Raw genomic sequence first — 20,274 nt, 5'->3', positions numbered from 1 at the left:
TTTCAAGCCGCCCGCGCTACCTACCTAATCTACGCTAAAAATCTTCCATTCTGAAATCCGAAAATGTCCGAAATCCGACAAGTGTCTGGTCCCAAGGCTTTCGGATAAAAGGTTGTGCACCTGTATTACTAAAAGTCGCATCTTGACCACTACCTGACTATGTTGTAAATACATTTTAGAAAAAAAGCTACCCTATATAACGATGATTTTTTCACCATCTTCATCATTTTTCACCATCTTCACTCACCGTCCTCCTCTCCTCCAACCGCCCCAAGTTTTTTTCCGATCGATGAAATAATAAAAAAGTTATGAATGTTTAAAAAAATCTTGAGATCAGCAGATTGGTCTTCTCGCCTATCAGTCACCATGATGAAGGTAGCGCCCCTTCGGGGGGCCAGGAGCATAAAGCCCCGGAGGCTGGATGTGAGTCAGTCACCCCAGAAGACCATGAGTGAGTGTTGAGTCCAGAACTGTGAGTCTATGCTGTGAGTGAACTGCACTGTGAGTCTGCATTGTGCATGTTTTGAATGGTTGGTCTGCACTATGCTGCTTGAACTGAATTGAATGGTTGGCCCGCACTATGCTGCTTGAACTGAATTGAAGAGTTGGTCTGCACTGTGCTGCTTGAACTGAATTGAAGAGTTGGTCTGCAATGTGCTGCTTGAACTGAATTGAGTACAAGTACAAGTACAGGTATCCTTTATTGTCATTCAGACCTTTCAGTCTGAACGAAATTTTATGCCTTGCAGTCACAACATGGAATAAAATAACAAAAACACGCAATAAAAACAGATTTAACATCCACCGCAGTGAGTCCACCAGGCACCTCCTCACTGATGGAAGGCAAAAGTCTTAAAGTCCTTGACTCTTCCCTCCTTGCTCTCCCTCTGCGCTGAGGCGATCCAGGCTTCCGATGCTGTGAACCCGCCAGGTGATGGTAAGTAAGTCAGTCCCGTGGCTGAATCCAAGCTCTGTGAACGGGCCGGTTCAAACTCCGCAGCCTGGGGCAGTCGAAGCTGCCGAAGCTGCCGCCCTCCAGTCCAGGAACGCCGCAACACCCCCAAAGTCAGGTCAGCCTCGCGTTGGTAAGTCCTGGCTGGCTCTGCCTCCGGAGCCTCGAGGTTGGTCCCAGTTGGAGGCCGCCAGCTCCGCCATTAGGCCTCGGCGCAGACGGAGACGGGTATACGGCAAGAAAAGGACGCATCCCCCCGAAGGAAAAGGTCGCACCCCCCCCCACACATACTAACAAACTAAAATTAACCAAAACGGGACAAAGGAAAACAAAAAAAAAGAAAAAACAGACTGACTGCAGGTGAGCCGCAGCTGCTAGGGCAGCGCAGGCACCTCCGGGTTGGTCTGCACTGTGCTGCTTGGACTGAATGGAAGGGTTGGTCTGCACTGTGCTGCTTGGACTGAATGGAAGGGTTGGTCTGCACTGTGCTGCTTGGACTGAATTGAAGGGTTGGTCTGCACTGTGCTGCTTGAACTGAATTGAAGGGTTGGTCTGCACTGTGCTGCTTGGACTGAATTGAAGGGTTGGTCTGCACTGTGCTGCTTGGACTGAATTGAAGGGTTGGTCTGCACTGTGCTGCTTGAACTGAATGGAAGGGTTGGTCTGCACTGTGCTGCTTGGACTGAATGGAAGGGTTGGTCTGCACTGTGCTGCTTTAACTGAATGTCGCACTCAGGGGAGAGGGCACGTTCAACCGTGTGAGTAGATTCAAGATAGTTTTACTGTCATATATATGTTGTGTATAAGTGTGTGAGAGTGTGTGATGGATGGTGTGAGATGTAGAGTGTGTGTGATGGAGGATGTGTATGAGAGTGTGTGTGTGAGATGGAGTGTGTGTGTGTGTGATAGAGAGTGTATGTGTGTGTGATAGACGGTGTATGTGTGTGAGCCCACCAGCTGTGAGTGAGTCAACTGCCATCCCACCATCCGCGAGTGAGTCAACTGCCAGCCCACCAGCCACGGTGCATCAACTGCCTGTCCACCAGCAATGAGTAAGTTTGCGACCAGCCCACCATCCGTGAGTGAGTCAGCTGCCAGCCCACCAGCCATGAGTGACTGAGCTGCCAGTCCACCAGCTGTGAGTGACTGAACTGCCAGCCCACCAGGCCTAAGTGACTGAGTCAGAATGTCCTCATTCTTTAGGGAACAGGGGCTCCCCTCTTCCATCATCGATGAGGCCCTCACTAGGGTCTCCTCAATATCTACAGCTTCGCTCTTGCTCCACCTCCCCCCAGTCATACCAGGGACTTGCCTAGTCCTCACCTTTGACCCCATCAGCTGTCACATACAGCACACAATCCTCTGACATTTTCCCCATTTATGGGATCCCACCACTAGCCACATCTGCAGAGAACATTCCCTCTGAAATTCCATGGTTAACGCGTCCCTTTCCACCCAAACTACCCCCTCCCCAGATACATTTCCCTGCAACTGCAGGATATGCAACACCTGTCTTTATACCTCCGGCGCGGCTCTGACCAGCAGCGGCCTCTGCAGCCTGTCCGCGTTTTTATTATTTTTTGTCTGTGTTTTTATGTAGTTTTTGTTATTTTATGTTGGGGTGTGTGTGTGTGGGGGGGGATGGGGGTGGGGTGGGAGGGGGGGGGGGAAACTTTGTGAATCTCTCCCTGCACTGGAGACCCGACCTTTTCTCGTCGGGTCTCAGGTGTCGTTGAGGCCGCAACGAGGAGCGGCCTCCAACGGGAAGAAGCCGGGGACTCTGGTGCCGACTCACCGTTGCCGTCGCGGAGCTGGCCGAGACCGGAGCGGGTGGAGCGGTGGAGGAGCGCTGCCGCTGCCGCTGCTGCTGCTGCTGCTGCTGCCGATGCCGCTGCTGCTGCTGAGTCGGGGGCTGCTACTGCGGGTCTGCGGACGGCGGGAACCGGGAGCCCGCGGCTCCCTGGAGGGAGACTGCTTTTCGGGGCTCCTGCAACGGCGAATTCTCCCGCCCGTGTTGCGGGGTCGAAGAGCTCCTGGAGCGGGGCCTAACACCATTGCCCCGCGCGGCTGGAACGGCCGCGGGACTTTGCGAGCGCACACCGGGGGCTCCAACACCAAGTCCCGGTGTGCGACCTCGCACCACCCGGCGTGGCTTCAATGGCCGCGGGACAATCGCAATCGCCAGCCGGGGGCTTTGACTTTGACTCTGACATCGGGGGGGGAGAGTGCAGTGGAGAGATAAGTTTTTTTGGCCTTCCATCACAGTTATGTGATGGATGTTTATGTTAAATGTAATTATGTTGTGTCTGGGGTCTATTTGTGTGTAATGTATGGCTGCAGAAACGGCATTTCGTTTGGACCTCCAGGGGTCCAAATGACAATTAAATTGACTCTTGACTCTTGACTCTCTCTTGACTCTTGACTCTCTCTTAACTCCGTCCAAGGACCCCAACAATCTTTTCAGGTGAGGCAGAGGTTCACTTGCACCTCCTCCAACCTCATCTACTATATCCGCTGTTCCAGGTGTGGACTCCTGTATATTGGCGAGACCTAGCGTAGGCTCGGCGATCGTTTCGCTGAACACCTCCATTCGGTCTGCCTACACCTACCCGATCCCTCGGTTGCTAAACACCTTAACTCCCCGACCGATTCCCACACTGACCTTTCTGTCCTGGGCCTCCTCCATTGTAAGAGTGAGGCCCAGCACAAATTAGAGGAGCATCACCTCATATTTCCCTTGGGATGCTTACACCCCAGCAGTATATTGACTTCTCTAACTTCTAGTAACCCTTGCCTTCCCTCTCTCTCGATCCCTTCCTCTTCCCAGTTCTCCGACCAGTCTGACTGTCTCCGATTACACTTTATCTCATTGGCTTTGTTGTTACCTTCTCCGAGCTAACAATGATCTATTCTATCTATTCCTTGATCTCCATCCCCTTTGTCTCGTTCTCACATGTAATTCTTCCTTATCTCTGTATTTCCCTCTCCTGTGACTTCAGTCTGAAGAAGAGCCTGGACCCGAAGCATCACCCATTCCTTCTATCCAGAGATGCTGCCTGTCCCTCGAAGTTACCCCAGCATTTGTGTCTATCCAAAGTTTTAAAAGAGATTTGTTTTGGAAGCTGAAAATCGCACTGAATTTTGAAGTAAAGAAGAAACTATTTCCTGTAGTGGGAAATTTGACAACAAATGGACACAGATGTACAGCACAGACACAAAGTGCCGGGCCACCTCAGAGGGTCAGGCAGCATCTCTGGAGAAAAGAAATAGGTGACGTTTTGGTCATCGACTTGTTCCACCCTCCACCGAAGTAGATCAAGGTGCCAGTTAATCAGAGCTGATGTATGAAAAAAAGCAAGGCTGCCTGATATGATTATTTGGAACGCACTGTGTGAGAGGGCAAATTCCGTAATAAGTTTCAACATAGACTTGCAAGAACATTCAAAAAGGTGATATTTGCAAGATGATGGGGAAGGAGAAGAGTGGAATGATTCAATGAATAGGCATAGTGAAGCAAAGCGACTTTTCCCTTTGCACTATTATTCCAAGAACACTCTGCAGCCAAAGGAAGAGCAAGAGCAGAGGGCAGTTTACAGAATTAAGGAACTCTGAATAGAGCATTAAATAGATTTATTTTGAACATAAAAGCAAATGTGGAGCTGCAAACCCAGATAATATTAGTTAAGAAGCAGCTGGATGCTGCAAATGTCATTCAGAATGGATGAGCAGAAATGAGCCAAATCGCTCTCTTCATCTGTAATTATCCTGTAAATGCGTAATCCTGCGGAAAGTATTTTAAAGCCAGAGCATCCAAGGATGGAAAGCTAATGAAGGTTGGTGAGAATTGAGGTCAGAGGGGACAAAGTACTTGCAGCCAAAGTGGGTACAACCTTTCTTTTTAAAATGGCAATGGATATTAAATACTGCCATGGAGTGGAGACACTTAATTAATGTATTTAAATGGCTCACACAATTTGAGTGAGAGTCTAATTTACAATTTAATGATGCAGCTAATGAATTATACTAATCCTATTTTAACCTCCCCTGTATCTATCTTTTCTTTCTCCGCTAGTCCATTTTCGTTATTTTTTTTTAATAATATTTTTTATTAAAAGCAAACACATATTATAAACATTTCATGTATATCAGTCGTACATTATTGATATTATCAATTGTGGCTTGATTCTGCTTCTAGTTCTTTTTTATAGATTGGAAGTAAGAAAGAAAGAGAAAACCAAACACAAATGTCAAGATAAAAAAAAAGAATGGAATGATTTACTAATAATACATAATTGGAGATAGGTTTGTTATTTTTACCTGGCATTGCCAACCTTTGTCATTTCTTCTTTGTTATCTATCACAGGCCTTCCTTTTGTTCTTACTGCACCCCACACTTTCCCTGCATTAAAACTGCTTTAACCATGTTTTTCTACCCATTTCGGGTGAAATGTCACTCTTGATTCTCTCTTCTTTTACATGCTGCCCGAACTGTCGAGATTTCCATTGTTTACTGTCGCAGCTAGGTTACCTTAAAATCAGGACACTCGGCAGTTAGAGGGAGTTACCAATCCAAAAATCTCCCTGACATTTCATGTAGGAAAGTGGTTGAGGTGCTCCTTCAATGGGAGAGTCTAGGTCATAGCCTCAGAATGAAAGGATGTTCTTTTAGGAACATGTGAGGAGACATTTATTTAGTCAGGGGGTGGTGTTCTTTGCCACAGAAGGCTGTATAGGCCAAATCGGTGGATATTTTTATGGCAGAGATAGATAGATTCTTGATTAGTACAGGTTTCAGAGGTTATGGGAGAAGGCAGGAGAATGGGGTTAGGAGGGAGAGATAGATCAGCCATGATTGAATGGTGGAGTAGACTTGATGGGCCAAATGGGCTAATTCTACTCCTATTCCTTATGGCCTCATTGAAGAAAGTATTTAACACTTCCCCCAATGATATGATTGCTAATTTTCACAGATTTCAACAAATTTCTTCTCTCTCCAATTTGTGGACCTCATCTCACTGGATGATGGATTTTTCCTTCTTTTTCACCATGGGCCACTTCCCTTATCACGACCATCAAGTAATTATTCCCATCCGTACTTCTCCTTGCACCATTCTCGGGGCTTGCAGTAATGGGACAATGTTGCCGGGAATTTTGGAAAATTATAAGGAAGATGAGTAGGTTACAGTTTGGTTAACCCTGGAGCTTATATACTGGGAGCATGATGGGAAAATGACCAAGATAGAATGTAGTTAAAATAGCTGAAGCTGCAACATTCTGCTGAGAAGCAAGCTTCTTATCAGTAGGGGGGAGGATAGTCCTTCGCAGTTCAGTATAGATTCTTATCTGTTGCAATCTTGTATTACAGCTGCTCTTGGTCACTGTGTTTAGCAGGGAAGTCTCCCAAAGTTTAACAAATTGCCTCTTTTACGAGGGGAATCCAGACATTTATGATATATACATGTTAGATATATGGGAGGGAGATTTGTAAACAACAAGAAACGCAAGATTAAAGTTAACTTTGGGGAGACATTGATTAATGATGGTTTATTTCAACTCAAGTAACCATTATGACATGAGGGTATAAGAATCCTACAGTTACTTTGGGATTTTGAAGCAGCTTGGGCTTGCTCACACTGCTTCCCGATGCACATCGCTAAGGCCTTTATTAAACTGACTTGTTCGATAGACTCACCACTGATCTATGAGCTGTTTTATATTGTGTCTGTGTCTATCTGAGTAAAGTCAGGTATAGGGTGTGGGTAAAGCATAAACATCCCTTCTAAAGACTATAATACAGACATAGTGGCATTTAGGTAAGAGGCTTTTTGGTAAGCGCATGAATATGCAGAAAATTGAACGGTATGAATTACGTGTACATAGATGAGGTTAATTTATCCTTGCATTATATTTGGCATAGACATTGTGGGCTGAAGGGATCTGTTCCTGTGCTGTACTGTTCTATGTTCTAGGACAGTAGCCAGAACTCGAGGGCTTGAGCTATAGGTAGAGGTTGGGCAGCCTCTGACTGAATTCCTTAGAGCGGAATATGAGGGCTGATCTTATAGAGGCATACAAGATCATGAGGGGAATAGATTGGATAAATGTACAGAGTAGGGGAATCAAGAACCAGAGGACAGAGGTTTAAGGTGAGCAGGGAAAGCTTTAATAGGAACTTGAGGAGTAACTTTTTCACACAAAGAGAGGTGGATAGAGGTAACGAGCTGCCAGAGGTAGTTGAGGGCATATTATCACAATATTTAAAAGACATTTGGACAGGTACAACGATGGGAAAGGTTTAGAAGGATATGGGTCAAATGCAGCTAGGTGGGACTAGTGGAGATGGGGCATCCTGCTCGGCATGGGCAAGTTGGTCCGATTGGGCCTGTCTCCACGCTGTATGACTATCGTTCTATTCTGTCTCTTCCTGTGGGAATTTAGATTTGTATGATCATGAATGAACCAACATATTCCATTATTCTACAAAGAAAACATAGGGAAAACAAATGTTCTTATTCCACCACTAATTTATTGTTCGGTAGCTATCCAATGAGTAGATAAGATGTTTGCTTCAGCAAACAAGTCGAACAATTTCCCCTAAATATCATTGGGACTGATGAATACCTTATCTGTCAGTACAAATTAGAAGTGAAAGAAATATGTATTGACTTAACCAGACAAAGCAAAATTGCTGCAGGGCCAACCGTGGTATCTGAAAGAACATTGCAACTGTGATCAGTCTGATTTTTAACATTTCTTTTCCCTTCTTGTAAGATATGAATAAACCTGCAGTTATGTTCTCATACTACTTGACAATTGAAGCAGTAATTATTCCTATGTGTAGACATCTTAAGACAGTCTCCTTATTTTCCACAGACGATGAACCGAAGGTAACTCTGCCCAAGGCAGCCCATAAATAAACACTGAGTGAAGCTGTTTGAAAAGGAATTTAAATGAGTCGACACCTTATTACAGTTTTGGCTCCATGCCAGCAGAAGGGAGTTGGGGGAATGATTTTAACCTATAAAACTGCGCTCTGAAATTAGAATGTTGTTAGTGGTGACATCACTTCCACCCTGTAGATTATTCCAGCTGATTAGGTTAAAGTTGGTCGGATGATTGCAAAGAACAAAGAGCTGGGGGCATTGGAAATGCCCACGTCCGTGATATAGTTCCACTGCTCTGCTGTGCCTGCTGCACACACGTCATAAATGATTGGAGCAGAATTAGGCCATTCAGCCCAACAAGTCTACTCCGCCATTCAATCATGGCTGATCTATCTCTCCCCCCTAACTCCATTCTCCTGCCTTCTCCCATAACCTCTGACACCCGCACTAATCAAGAAACAAATCATTAAGAAAACAAAAGTGACCCCTGGGGTCACAGATCAGCCCTAGGGATTATATCTCTTATGTGCCAGAGCCTTCAATGAGGGAAGGGCAGCAGTTAATCTTTTAAATCAGCAGTGAGCATGAATAGTTGCTATTTCATTGCCTGAATTATGATAGGAATAGGGAAGACATCTAATGAAACAATATATGGGAAGAGAGGTTTTTGCAAGTACTTCTCTGGCTATGATAGAATGCATGAGAATGGACTTGGGCAATTGCAGCATTATTCCAGTGCTGGAGAATGGTGGAGAGGTATTAAAGAAGGACGGTGCGGTCAATCATGGTAAAAGATTACAGAGAGATGACAAAGGGCAAGCAGAGACACGCAACACCAGCCGAGACTGATTGGATGCTGCTTGTGAGTTTGAGCGAGGTGTTTTGCCGCTGTGCCTGGGTAAAACCATGGTGTTCAACCATCGTGGGGAGGGGGCCGCTGAGAACTAAGGAAGACCGAGGAAGGGGGAAGAAGGTATGAGTACTTTCTGTAACTTTGTCGGCAACTCTTTTGTGCACTTTGTATGCAAGTGGATTATTTTTTGCCACAAAAGGCTGTGGAGGCCAAGTCAGTGGATATATTTAAGGCAGAGATGGGTAGATTCTTGAATAGTACAGGTGTCAAGGGTTATGGGGAGAAGGCAGGCGAATGGGGTTAGGAGGGGAGATAGATCAGCCATAATTGAATTGCGGAGTAGAATTGATGGGCTGAATGACTTAATTCTGCTCCTATCACATGATATGATCTTATGAAGAACAAAGAATTTCACTGTACCTAGGTACGTGTCAATAAAGTATCATCGTAACGTATCATCAACATCATCATCCAATTCCAGGAGAAACAGTCATGGATTTGGAGGCTCCCACAAGGAGCCCAGTGAAGGGGCGATAACTTGCAGGGGCAGAAGAAACAAAGGTTGATTTCTTTGATGACAGCAAATTTGAAGGAGTGGGATAAAGTTGTCAAAGAGAAAACTATTAACATCATCTCATAGTATGTGATCTTGAAGAGAAGATTATTAGTCATCTTTCTACTGGCACGAGCAGATGGTGGGTGCCAAGACAAAGCAAATTTAGCGAGTGCACGTGGAGAGGGAGGAGAGAAACAAGGGAAAGATCTTGTTGAATTTGGGGCAGGGAAAACCCTTCAAGGAAATTTAGTTGGTTGGAACCGGGAAGAGAGGAATGACAGAGGCAACTGGTCAGATGGACAACCTTAGTGACTTGGCCCTGGATGGACAGTAAAATAAAGAAGCTGAGGATTACCTTTCCATTCCAAGGTGATCCTAGAACTATGAACTGGTCTATCGGGGCTTAATGTTATTTAAGATTAATCCAATAGCAGTGAATGGGTAATTCAAAAAACCTACATAATAGAACTATACAGAAAAGGACCAGACCCTTCAGTCCATGATGTCTGTCCCAAATATGTTGCCAAATTAAACTTTCACGTTCATAAATACTGGGAGCGGAATTCGGCCATTCTGCCCATCAAGTCTATCCCACCATTCAATCATGGCTGATCTATCTTTTCCTCTCAACCCCATTCTCCTGCCTTCGCCCCATAATCCCTTCTACCTGCACATGTATCATATCCCTCCATTCGCTGCATATTCATGTGCCCACCTAAAAGCTTCTTAGCATCTGAGAAATATGACACACTTTGTTTTAGTTTAGTTTTAATTTAGTTTAGTGTCACGATGGTCCAAAGGATAGTGACACTATCTGCGATGGAGATAGTGAGGTCTAGAAATGGTAGGGAAATGTGGGAAATGGTCCAGGTATTTGAGTGCCGGATGGAAGTTAGAGGTGAAATGAATGAAGTCAGTGAGCTCTGCATGGGTGCAAGAGGTAGCACCAATGCAGTCGTCAATGAAGCGGAGGTGGAATTTGGGGATAGGGCCATGGTATGCCTATGGTACGAACAAAGATTGTTCGAGGTACCCTATAAAGAGGCAGGCATAGCTAGGGCCCATGCACGTGCCCATAGCTACGCCTTGTATTTGGAGGAAATGGGAGGAGTCAAATGAATAGTTGTTAAGGGTAAGGGCCGGCTCTGCTAGGTGGAGCAGAGTATCAGTAGACAGAGATTGGTTGGTTCCCCAGTCAAGGAAGAAACGGAGGGCTTTAAGACCCTCCTGGTGGGGAGGGAGGTGTAGAGTGACTGGACATCCGTGGTGACGATGAGGGAATGAGGGCCAGGAAAATGGAAGTCATGGAGTAGACGAAGAGCGTGTGAGGTGTTTTGAACATAGGTAGGGAGGGATTTAACATGGATGGAGTCGAGGTATGTGGAAATGAGTTTGATGGGACACGGACAGGCAGAAACAATGGGTCTGCCAGGACAGTCAGGTTTGTGGATTTTGGGGAGAAGGTAAAATCGGGCCATGCGGGGCTGGGGAACAATGAGGTTGGAGGCTTGGGAGGGCAGGGAGCCAGAAGTGATGAAGTCAGTGATGGTGCTAGAGATAGTGGCCTGGTGCTCGTCTGTGGGGTCATGGTCCAAGGATAAGTAGGAGGAGGTGTCTGAGAGTTGGCGCGTGGCCTCAGACTTATAGAGATCAGCGTGCCAGACTACCACAGCACCTCCCTTGTCGGCAGGTTTGATCACCCAGTCTGGGTGGTTGCAGGGGGGGGCGGGGGGGGGGGGGGGGGGGGGGGGGGGGGGAGAGGTTACAGTGAGAAAGGGGAGTGAAGACGTTGAGGCGGTTGATGGCCCACTGGTAGTTTAAAATACAAAGGTCTAAAGCCGGTAGAGGGCCATGAGGGGGAGTGCAAGAGGAGGGGGGTCCATTGGAGATGAGAGAGGGGGTCAACACTGGGGGGCGAGGACTCCGTCCCATGGAAAAATGCTTTGATGCGGAGGCGACGGAAGAAGAGCTCCACATCGTGGCAGGGGCAGAACTCATTGAGGTGGGGACGGAGGGGAACAAAGGTGAGGCCTCTGCTGAGGACAGACCGTTCGGTATCAGAGAGGGGGATGTCAGGGGGGGGGATGGTGAACACAAGGATGGGGGTTGGGGCCGGAGGAAGGCAGGTGCGTGGATGGGGGCCGAGGCGATGTCTGGTAGGGGGGTGGTGGGTGGTCAGGGAGGAAGGGGGTATGAGGACTATAGTGTGGGTGGGGAAGAGCTGGGATCACATGGTGTGAGGGAGAAGGGGAAGACCCAGTGGAACAACCACTGAGGTTCCCTGTGTTGATGGGTGAGCACTAGGACCCAGCACAGTTAGACCCCGTGATGTCAGAGCCTGCAGCGTGCAGACTTCAGGCCCGGTGCTGAGCCTATGACTCAGGTAAGGTGACGGCTGCGGCCTGTTGGAGATCGGTGGAGTGGCGAGGGTCGGTAAAGTTGATGGTGGAGGCCCGCGGGGAGTGGAGTTCGGGTCAGTGAGCGAAGCGTAGGAGATCCCGGTCAGCGGATGGCCTGTGAGATTCGGCAATCCCGGTGAAGCGGAGAGGGTCGGCAATCCCGGTGAGGCTGTGAGATTCGGCAATCCCGGTGAAGCGGAGAGGGTCGGCAATCCCGGTGAGGCGGTGAGATTCGGCGGTCCCGGTGAAGCGGAGAGGGTCGGCAATCCCGGTGAGGCGGCGAGGTTCGGCGGCCCGGTGCACCAGCGAGGTTCGGCAATCCCGGTGAAGCGGAGAGGGTCGGCGGTCCCGGTGAAGCAGCGAGGTGAGTAGGTCCCGTTTGTGTGGCAATAGTCAGAGGAATCGGGGAGGTAGCGAGGGTCGGCATTAAAGAGGTAGATAGTAGTTCAGCACTCTGGTTGTGGTAGGATAATTCAGTTGCCTGATAACAAGTGGGAAGAAACTGTCCCTGAATCTGGTGGTGTGCATTTTCACACTTCTATACCTGTTTCCTGATATGTATTAGGTTATTAGTCAGTACTGTTGCTTTGTTCTTCCATGGACTATCCTTGCCACCTACTTTCCCTGTCCAATGTAGGTAACAATGATCATTGTTGCACAACAGATGCTTTTATGGGCTATGAGGTTAATGGGCAACGACTACAGTGTTTTGTTTCAAGTCACCATTTCTTACTCATAATCAACAGGCAGAATTTGTTAACAATACTCTGCCGGGAAGACCTTTATCACTTTCAAATGGAAATATTCAACAATTAAAATATCAATGGAATCGAGTTTGGACAAATGAAACTTACTATATAAGCAGGACTCATAACAATATAATTGCAGGCTGAATTTTTAGATCACATTGACTTTATGAGTCTATCATATTGTACATGATTGACTCCTAATACATGAAACCTATTTGTTTTAGATATTAAAAATCAGAGACAATCTTAAGATTACCAAATTAACCCTGTCTTCTGTAACTAACGGTTTTCCTTTAAACACATTTTATATATTTTCATAAATCAAATACAGAAAGTGAAAAAGTGAAAGAAATCAACAAACCTGGTAGCTTCATCCCCTTGATTTTTTCTTTAGAATTAATAAAGTGGAAAAAAAAGAGAGTATTCTACAATCAGCCATAGAATGACATTTTAAAAAGTCTAAACAAATGAAGGCACATTTTTTACAAAGAATAGATTTTTCATTTTCTATTCAATCCTCAAGCAAAATAATCTCAATAAATATATTATTGCTATGTATGAGATGCACCATAAAACAGTTATTTCCCATCCACTATGTATGAGATGCACCATAAAATAGTAATTTTACATCCATCATAGTCAGAGTAGAAGTTTCCAATTGTAAGCCAGTTTATGAAATGAGCCAGATTATCAATGATGGCATCTTCTAACATTAGACTTCATGGAACATATTGGGGGTTGGTTACAAAACAGCTCAGATACAGACTTGATAACAAACTTGGATTGTTTTCTCTGAAATGGCAGGTTGAGATTGATAGAATATATAAACATATGAGAGGCATACATAGAGTCAAAACCGTTTTCCCCAGAGTGGAAATATCAAACATTAGAGGGCATAGCTGTCAGGAGAAAGGGGCCGTTTAAAGGAGACATGCAAGACAGATTTTTTACACAGGCGGGTGCCTGGAATGCACTGCTAGAGATGGTGGTGGAGGCAGATACAGTAAGAGGCTTTTAGACAGGCACGTCAACGTGTAGGAAATAAGGGATATGGATCATATGCAGGCATAGGTGATTTTCTTAATTAGTTCCTGTTCGCCACGTAAATTGTGGGTTGAAGGGGCTGATCATGTGCTGTATTGTTCTACAAAGAAAAGGAACAGACCCTTCAGTCCATGATCAGTAACTAATCTCCAAGGAGCTGTGGAAAAACAGGTCATCTCTCATTTTAGCTCCTCGTATTTAAGTTGGTATAGTTTGAGGTGAGAGCATCATTGCAAATGATCAGGGACTATATGAGTCATATGTGCTATTGAGACTGCTGAATATTAATATGGATATGAAGAAATCTAAAAGGTAATTTTAAAATAAAAAGTGGTCAAAATGTTTATAATGCCTTGATTATAAAACAAATGGAAAAATATAACTTGCAATCCATTTTCAGTCTCATGCCTAGCTGAGGTGCAGTTCATGAGATGCCTGGTAGCAACAAGTGGCTAATATCTGAGCGACACCATTCACTAATATGGTCAGATACTGAATGTTGTCAACCTTACCTCATTCAAAAGACATCCTATCCCCATCCTGCCCCTATACCTCTGGGAGAGATTGCAGCCTAACTCTCCAGCCAGATGGGGATTACAGAGCACCTCCTACCACTTTGGCTGAAACGTATTACCAGAGTTCAGAACAGAAGGAATTTATTTAATCAGTGTGTGGTGAATCTGTGGAATTCATTGCCACAGAAGGCTGTGGAGGCCAGGTCAATGGACATTTTTAAGGCAGAGATAGATAGATTCTTGATTAGTACGGGTGTCCGGGGTAGTGCGGAGAAGGGGATTAGGGGAGAGAATAAGATCAACCATGGTTGAATGGCAGAGTAGACTTGATGGGCTGAATGGCCTAATTCTGCTCCGATCACATGAATATATGAATTTATGAACAGGGCATGCTCTCTGAGCATTTGACTGATCCATTTGAGGAAGCTCACAAGAAACGTTTTAAATGCCCGACCAAGTATCATTGGAGTGATGACTCATAAATCTCTTCTTCACTCTCGTATGTGTTGCTTTCTGCAGGAGCTCAGAGAGTCACCTAGCCTACATTACTGATCGTTCCTTAACTTCTCTCTGCCACTACATAACAATGGTGAAGTGAAAAGCAGAGTGAAATAGTACTGATTGGAAAAAATCTCACCAAATATTTAAAAGCTGCTTGTGCCTTAAGTGCCAACATATTTTTGACTTTGCATTTAAAATGGAAAGCTCAATATGCAATTTAAACAATGGCAATGTTACTTAGGTGCATGCTCTGAGATTGATGTTGGAGTCAAGTGCAGGGTCCACTTCTGCCAAAACCTTTTGTATTTCATTGCATCATTTTACTGGCAGTTCTAATTCTTTATATCCATAATAGCATTATCCACTCAGCCGATCAACAGAGATAATGTCCACTCTATGAGCAATATATGGCTCCCACATAAATAATCATGCTATGGCAACAATAAAGGATAATATACATGGCTGGTGGTGAGGTTTATCCTAAACTCAGGTTGCATCAAAAGGCACAGCTGCTTTTCTAGAGAACCTTAAGTAGTTCTCTTCAGACATTCCCCAGTAGCTATATCCAGGCTCTTTAAACAGTTGCATTGGAATGAGTTTGAACAGTGCAATTCATAGTCATCGAGTCAAACAGCATGAAATTAGCTCTTCATCCCACCGTGTCCATGACAACCCACACTAATCCCATTTTCTACTAAAGGCCTGCAGCCTTCTAAGCTGGGATGTTTCAAATGTTTATCTAAAAATTTCTTGAGTATTATGAGAATACCTGCCTCCACCAACCCCTTTGGCAGTGCATTTCAGAATTCAACTAATCTCAGCCTGAAAATAATTTCTCCTGCCTTACTTTATACCTGTGCCTTGTGTTTATAGATAGGGGAAGGGTTCTCACTATGCTATACTGTATATCCCTCTTCATTGTCACCCTCTTGGCCTTCTCAGTTCCAGTAATTCTGATTCAAGCATGCCCTCTTCTATGTCTTTAGTCCTCACCTTCAGTCTGAAGAAGGATCCTGACACGAATCATCACCCATCCGTTTTCTCCAGAGATGTTGCCTGACCCGTTGAGTTACCCCAGCACTTTGAATCTATCTCTGCCAGATGCTGCCTGACCTGCACCCATAAACAGGAATAGACACAAAATGCGGGAGTAACTCAGCGGGACAGGCAGCATCTCTGGAGCAAAGAAATGGGTGACGTTTCAATTACTTCTGAAGAAGTGAAGTTCAGAAGTGTCTGAAGAAGGGTCTTGACCCGAAACATCACCCATTCTGTCTCTCCAGAGATGCTGCCTGTCCCATTGAGTTACTCCAGCATTCCATGTCTATGGTATGTCTTCGGTATGGACCGGCATCTGCCGTTCCTTCCTACCCATAAACATAAAAGCTGAATAGACAGGAGTCTGTTACATGGTTTCCCTAGAGTTCTCACTGATAGCAAGGTTGTTCACATATCGCAAGCAAGCACTGGAAACTATGGCTTGCTGCAAGTAGAGGCAGACCCTCAGAATCCTTATTGAGAGCCACAAGTTATGGAGGAGTTTTGATTGTTAGAATTCATCAACAGACATAGAGCTGTGCTCCCACCTCGGCTGGTGAATCATTCCCCCAGGATACGTATTCATACTCAGTCTTAGTGTCTGCACACTTAAACAGCGTCAGCCAAGATAGGCTGACAGCTTTTTCACTTCAGAGTCAGAAAGCTGTGCATTCATCTGATCATTATCACATTGCAGATCGTGGGAACTTGCTATATGCAAACTAACTGCTGCATCTCTTATATTACCACATTGACTAAACCTGAGAAGTCCTTCATTAGCTGTAAAGTGCTTTGGGATGTCCTGTTGTTGTCATTTTGTTGACAACACAAGTGTAAATGGGAGAGGATGTTGTGAGGAGGCCATGGAGTCTGCATGGATACATAGTGACTTTAAAGTTAATAGAAACATAGAAAATAGAAATTAGGTGCAGGAGTAGGCCATTCGGCCCTTCGAGCCTGCACCGCCATTCAATATGATCATGGCTGATCATCCAACTCAGTATCCCGTACCTGCCTTCTCTCCATACCCTCTGATCCCCTTAGCCACAAGGGCCACATCTAACTCCCTCTTAAATATAGCCAATGAACTGGCCTCGACTACCCTCTGTGGCAGAGAGTTCCAGAGATTCACCACTCTCTGTGTAAAAAAATAGGTGGAGGAGAATAGAAAAGCCTGTTACTCAAATTGTGTAAGATGAATGAATGCTCCTGTTTAGGTTCTGGAGTGTTTTCACAGAAAATCACTATGCAGAAACACACTTAATTATTAAGCCACATGGAATATAGCCTTGTGTTGCAAGAGAGATGGACTACCCAAGTGGACATGCTTCACTTGTTTAGCACTTCAGTGAGAGCATATCTAGAGTTCTGCTGACTGCTGAGGGAATTTATTTAAGGAAGGATGTGCCTCTCATGTTTTGCTATCATTTAACATACGATGAGCATTTGACGGCACTGGACTTGTACTCGCTGGAGTTTAGAAGAATGAGGGGGGACCTCATTGAAACGTACAGAATAATGAATGGCTTGGATAGAGTGGATGTGGAGAGTATGTTTCCACTAGTCGGAGAGTCTAGGACTAGAGGGCATAGCCCCAGAATTAAAGGACGTTCTTTTAGGATGAAGTTGAGGAGGAATCACTTTAGTCAGAGGGTGGTGAATTTATGGAATTCTTTGCCACAAAAGACCAAGTCAGTGGATATCTTTAAAGCAGAGATAGATAGATTCTTGATTAGTACGGGTGTCAGAGGTTATAGGGAAAAAGCAGGAGAATGGGTTTAGGAGGGAGTGATAGACTAGCCATGATTGAATGGCATAGACTTGATGGGCCAAAAGGCCTAATTCTGCTCCTATGTCTTATGATCTTATGCTAGATAAATCCTGAGATGTAGGAATTGTTTTATGAAGAAAACTTCATTAGACTGGATTCATAGTCTCTGGGTAAATAATGTAATTTTATTAAAGATAAACAGCAACCAAGCGCAGAAGGAAACTATTTCTCCCATCACATCCATGCTTATTGAAATATAAGATCGAATTTGATAGAAAAGTGCCTTCAAGGATGTTGGCCCAGGTACAGGAATCTAGAACTCGGGGTGCTTTCAACAAGATTGTTGACTCATTTAAGACAGAAATCTAAATTTCTTCTCTCAGAGGGTTATAAATGTCTCAAATTGTCTGCCACAATGTGCTTTGGATGTGTCATTGAACATATTCAAGGCTAGGTCGATATCTGAACTATTGGTTTTTAGTGATCAGGCAAGAAAATGACGTTCAGATCAACAATCAAATCAATCATAGTTTTTATTCAAAGGGAGGACGGGTGATTATGATCTAACTCTGATCCTGTGCCTTAAGAATGTTTCTAAGAAATCTCACTGCATATAGGTTAATGTGACAATGAAGTATCTTTGAATCATTTGTGATTTTAAACAAAAGTAATATTTTCAACCTCTGCAGCCTTGAACTGAGCTTCACACCCTGAATCTCGTCCATCATAATGTAATGTGGCCAATTTGTGCTGATATCTTATAAAAAACCAAACTCTGGGATGGTTTTCAATCTCTTTCGTGTGTTCTCCAACACTATCTATATTGACTTTAGTACAAACTCTAAGTTACTCCCATATCCTGTATGCTTTCCCAGTCTGGTTGCTCCACATCTTTCATCTGTAATTTTCAGATCCCTCAGAGGGATTCCCCATCCACACATCCATCACAAATCTTCTAACCCGTCCACTACAGCCCTTTGTCTGGAGTTGGATTGTCTGGAGTTGGAGTTGTCTGACATTACACACCCGTAACACAAAAAACAGAAAACGTCAGAAATATTTTACATCCCACAAAACATGTTCAGAGAGGGAATTGTAGATTTAGGTCAATTACTCTTCTGGGATGGACTTTGAAATGAACTTAAATCCTTGCTTTTATCTCTACCTTCAGAACTCATCTCAGAAAACACCCACTATGCATCGGACCGCTACCCCATCCTTCTCTTTCCTCCTCAAGTCTTCTCACATCTACCACCTCCTCCCCTTCCTTAACAATTTTTAGCTCTGCTGTAGATCTTGATAGCTTATGAACATAGTAAAAGTGCAAAATATTACAGTTTCATCACAAATATAAACACATTTCCTGCAACAGATGGGTTTTAAATTATGCTGCGTGAAAGTGATACTTCGACCATTGACTCATTTGCATGCTCTCCTCTAAATATTAATGAATTCCCTGAACAAAGTAACAGAAGTGAAACTTCTCAGAAATGTGTTACATGGCTTCCTGGCCCAGATTTTCCTTCAGAACCTGTCTAGGATTAGTCCTATTGCAGGGTATTTACCAAATCTACATAACCATATAACCATATAACAATTACAGCACGGAAACAGGCCATCTCGGCCCTTCTAGTCCGTGCCGAACACTTATTCTCCCCTAGTCCCATCTACCTGCACTCAGACCATAACCCTCCATTCCTTTCCCGTCCATATACCTATCCAATTTATTTTTAAATGATAAAATCGAACCTGCCTCCACCACTTCCACTGGAAGCTCATTCCACACACAGCTACCACTCTCTGAGTAAAGTAGTTCCCCCTCATGTTACCCCTAAACTTCTGTCCCTTAATTCTCAAATCATGTCCTCTTGTTTGAATCTTCCCTACTCTCAATGGAAAAAGCTTATCCACGTCAACTCTGTCTATCCCTCTCATCATTTTAAAGACCTCTATCATGTTCCCCCATAACCTTCTGTGCTCCAAAGAATAAAGACCTAACTTGTTCAACCTTTCTCTGTAAATTAGTTGCTGAAACCCAGGCAACATTCTAGTGAATCTCCTCTGTACGCTCTCTATTTTGTTGACTTCTTTCCTACAATTTGGCGACCAAAATTGTACACCATACTCCAGAATTGGCCTCACCAATGCCTTGTACAATTTTAACATTACATCCCAACTTCTATACTCAATGCTCTGATTTATAAAGGCCAGCACACCAAAAGCTTTCTTTACCACCCTATCTACATGAGATTCCACCTTCAGGGAACTATGCACAGTTATTCCTAGATCCCTCTGTTCAACTGCATTCCTCAATTCGCTACCATTTACCATGTACATCCTATTTTGATTTGCCCTGCCAAGATGTAGCACCTCACACTTATCAGCATTAAATTCCATCTGCACATCTTTCAGCCCACTCTTCCAAATGGCCTAAATCTCTCTGTAGACTTTGAAAATAAATCTACTTCATTATCCACAACACCACCTATCTTAGTATCTGGGGAGGTAATGTTACTGACCAACAATCTTCTGATGCTGAGCGGGGAAATGCAGAATAATCGATGTAGTGGATCACATGAGAGGGCTGGAATAAGTCCAGCCGGCAAAATCCCATACACTGGCAGGAAAAATGCACACATCTCCCTTCCTAACCTTCAGCCCCATTCTTGATTTCAGTCAAAGCTGTCATGGTTTTGCAATACTTCAGAAAGCCTTAGTTATTCAGAAACATTCAAATCAATTAAAAATGAAATGAGCAAACAAAAAAAATATTCAAAATTAAAATCCACCCATTGCACAAACGATTACAAACATTACAGGCAGAGGTTATTAAAATACATAACTAACATCATCCTTACTTGCTGTAACATTACAAATCTGGGCCATGACTTAAACAACACAGGTGAGTGTAATTCCAATACACACCAACAAACAAGCTTAAGGGAATCGGTAATGGATAAAAAGATAAGGTACAGGCTGTAAACTCCCAAGGCTGGAAACTGGATTACCCAG

General features: G+C 44.4%; 1 protein-coding gene across 2 annotated transcripts in view; it reads right to left on the bottom strand.

Moving 5' to 3' along the window:
- kcnq3 (potassium voltage-gated channel, KQT-like subfamily, member 3) overlaps positions 1–20,274 on the bottom strand; it is a 309,684-nt gene that overhangs the window by 31,021 nt on the left and 258,389 nt on the right. For both annotated transcript variants that reach the window (XM_055634158.1, XM_055634157.1), the window contains one exon: positions 12,755–12,781. In XM_055634158.1, coding sequence (XP_055490133.1) covers positions 12,755–12,781 — 27 coding nt within the window. The remainder of the gene's footprint in view (positions 1–12,754; positions 12,782–20,274) is intronic.

This window comes from Leucoraja erinacea, chromosome 4 (assembly GCF_028641065.1).
Source record: "Leucoraja erinacea ecotype New England chromosome 4, Leri_hhj_1, whole genome shotgun sequence".
Taxonomy (NCBI): Eukaryota; Metazoa; Chordata; class Chondrichthyes; order Rajiformes; family Rajidae; genus Leucoraja; species Leucoraja erinaceus.
The sequence above is the reverse complement of the archived record's forward strand: the minus strand, read 5'-3'. Positions and strand labels throughout refer to the sequence as shown.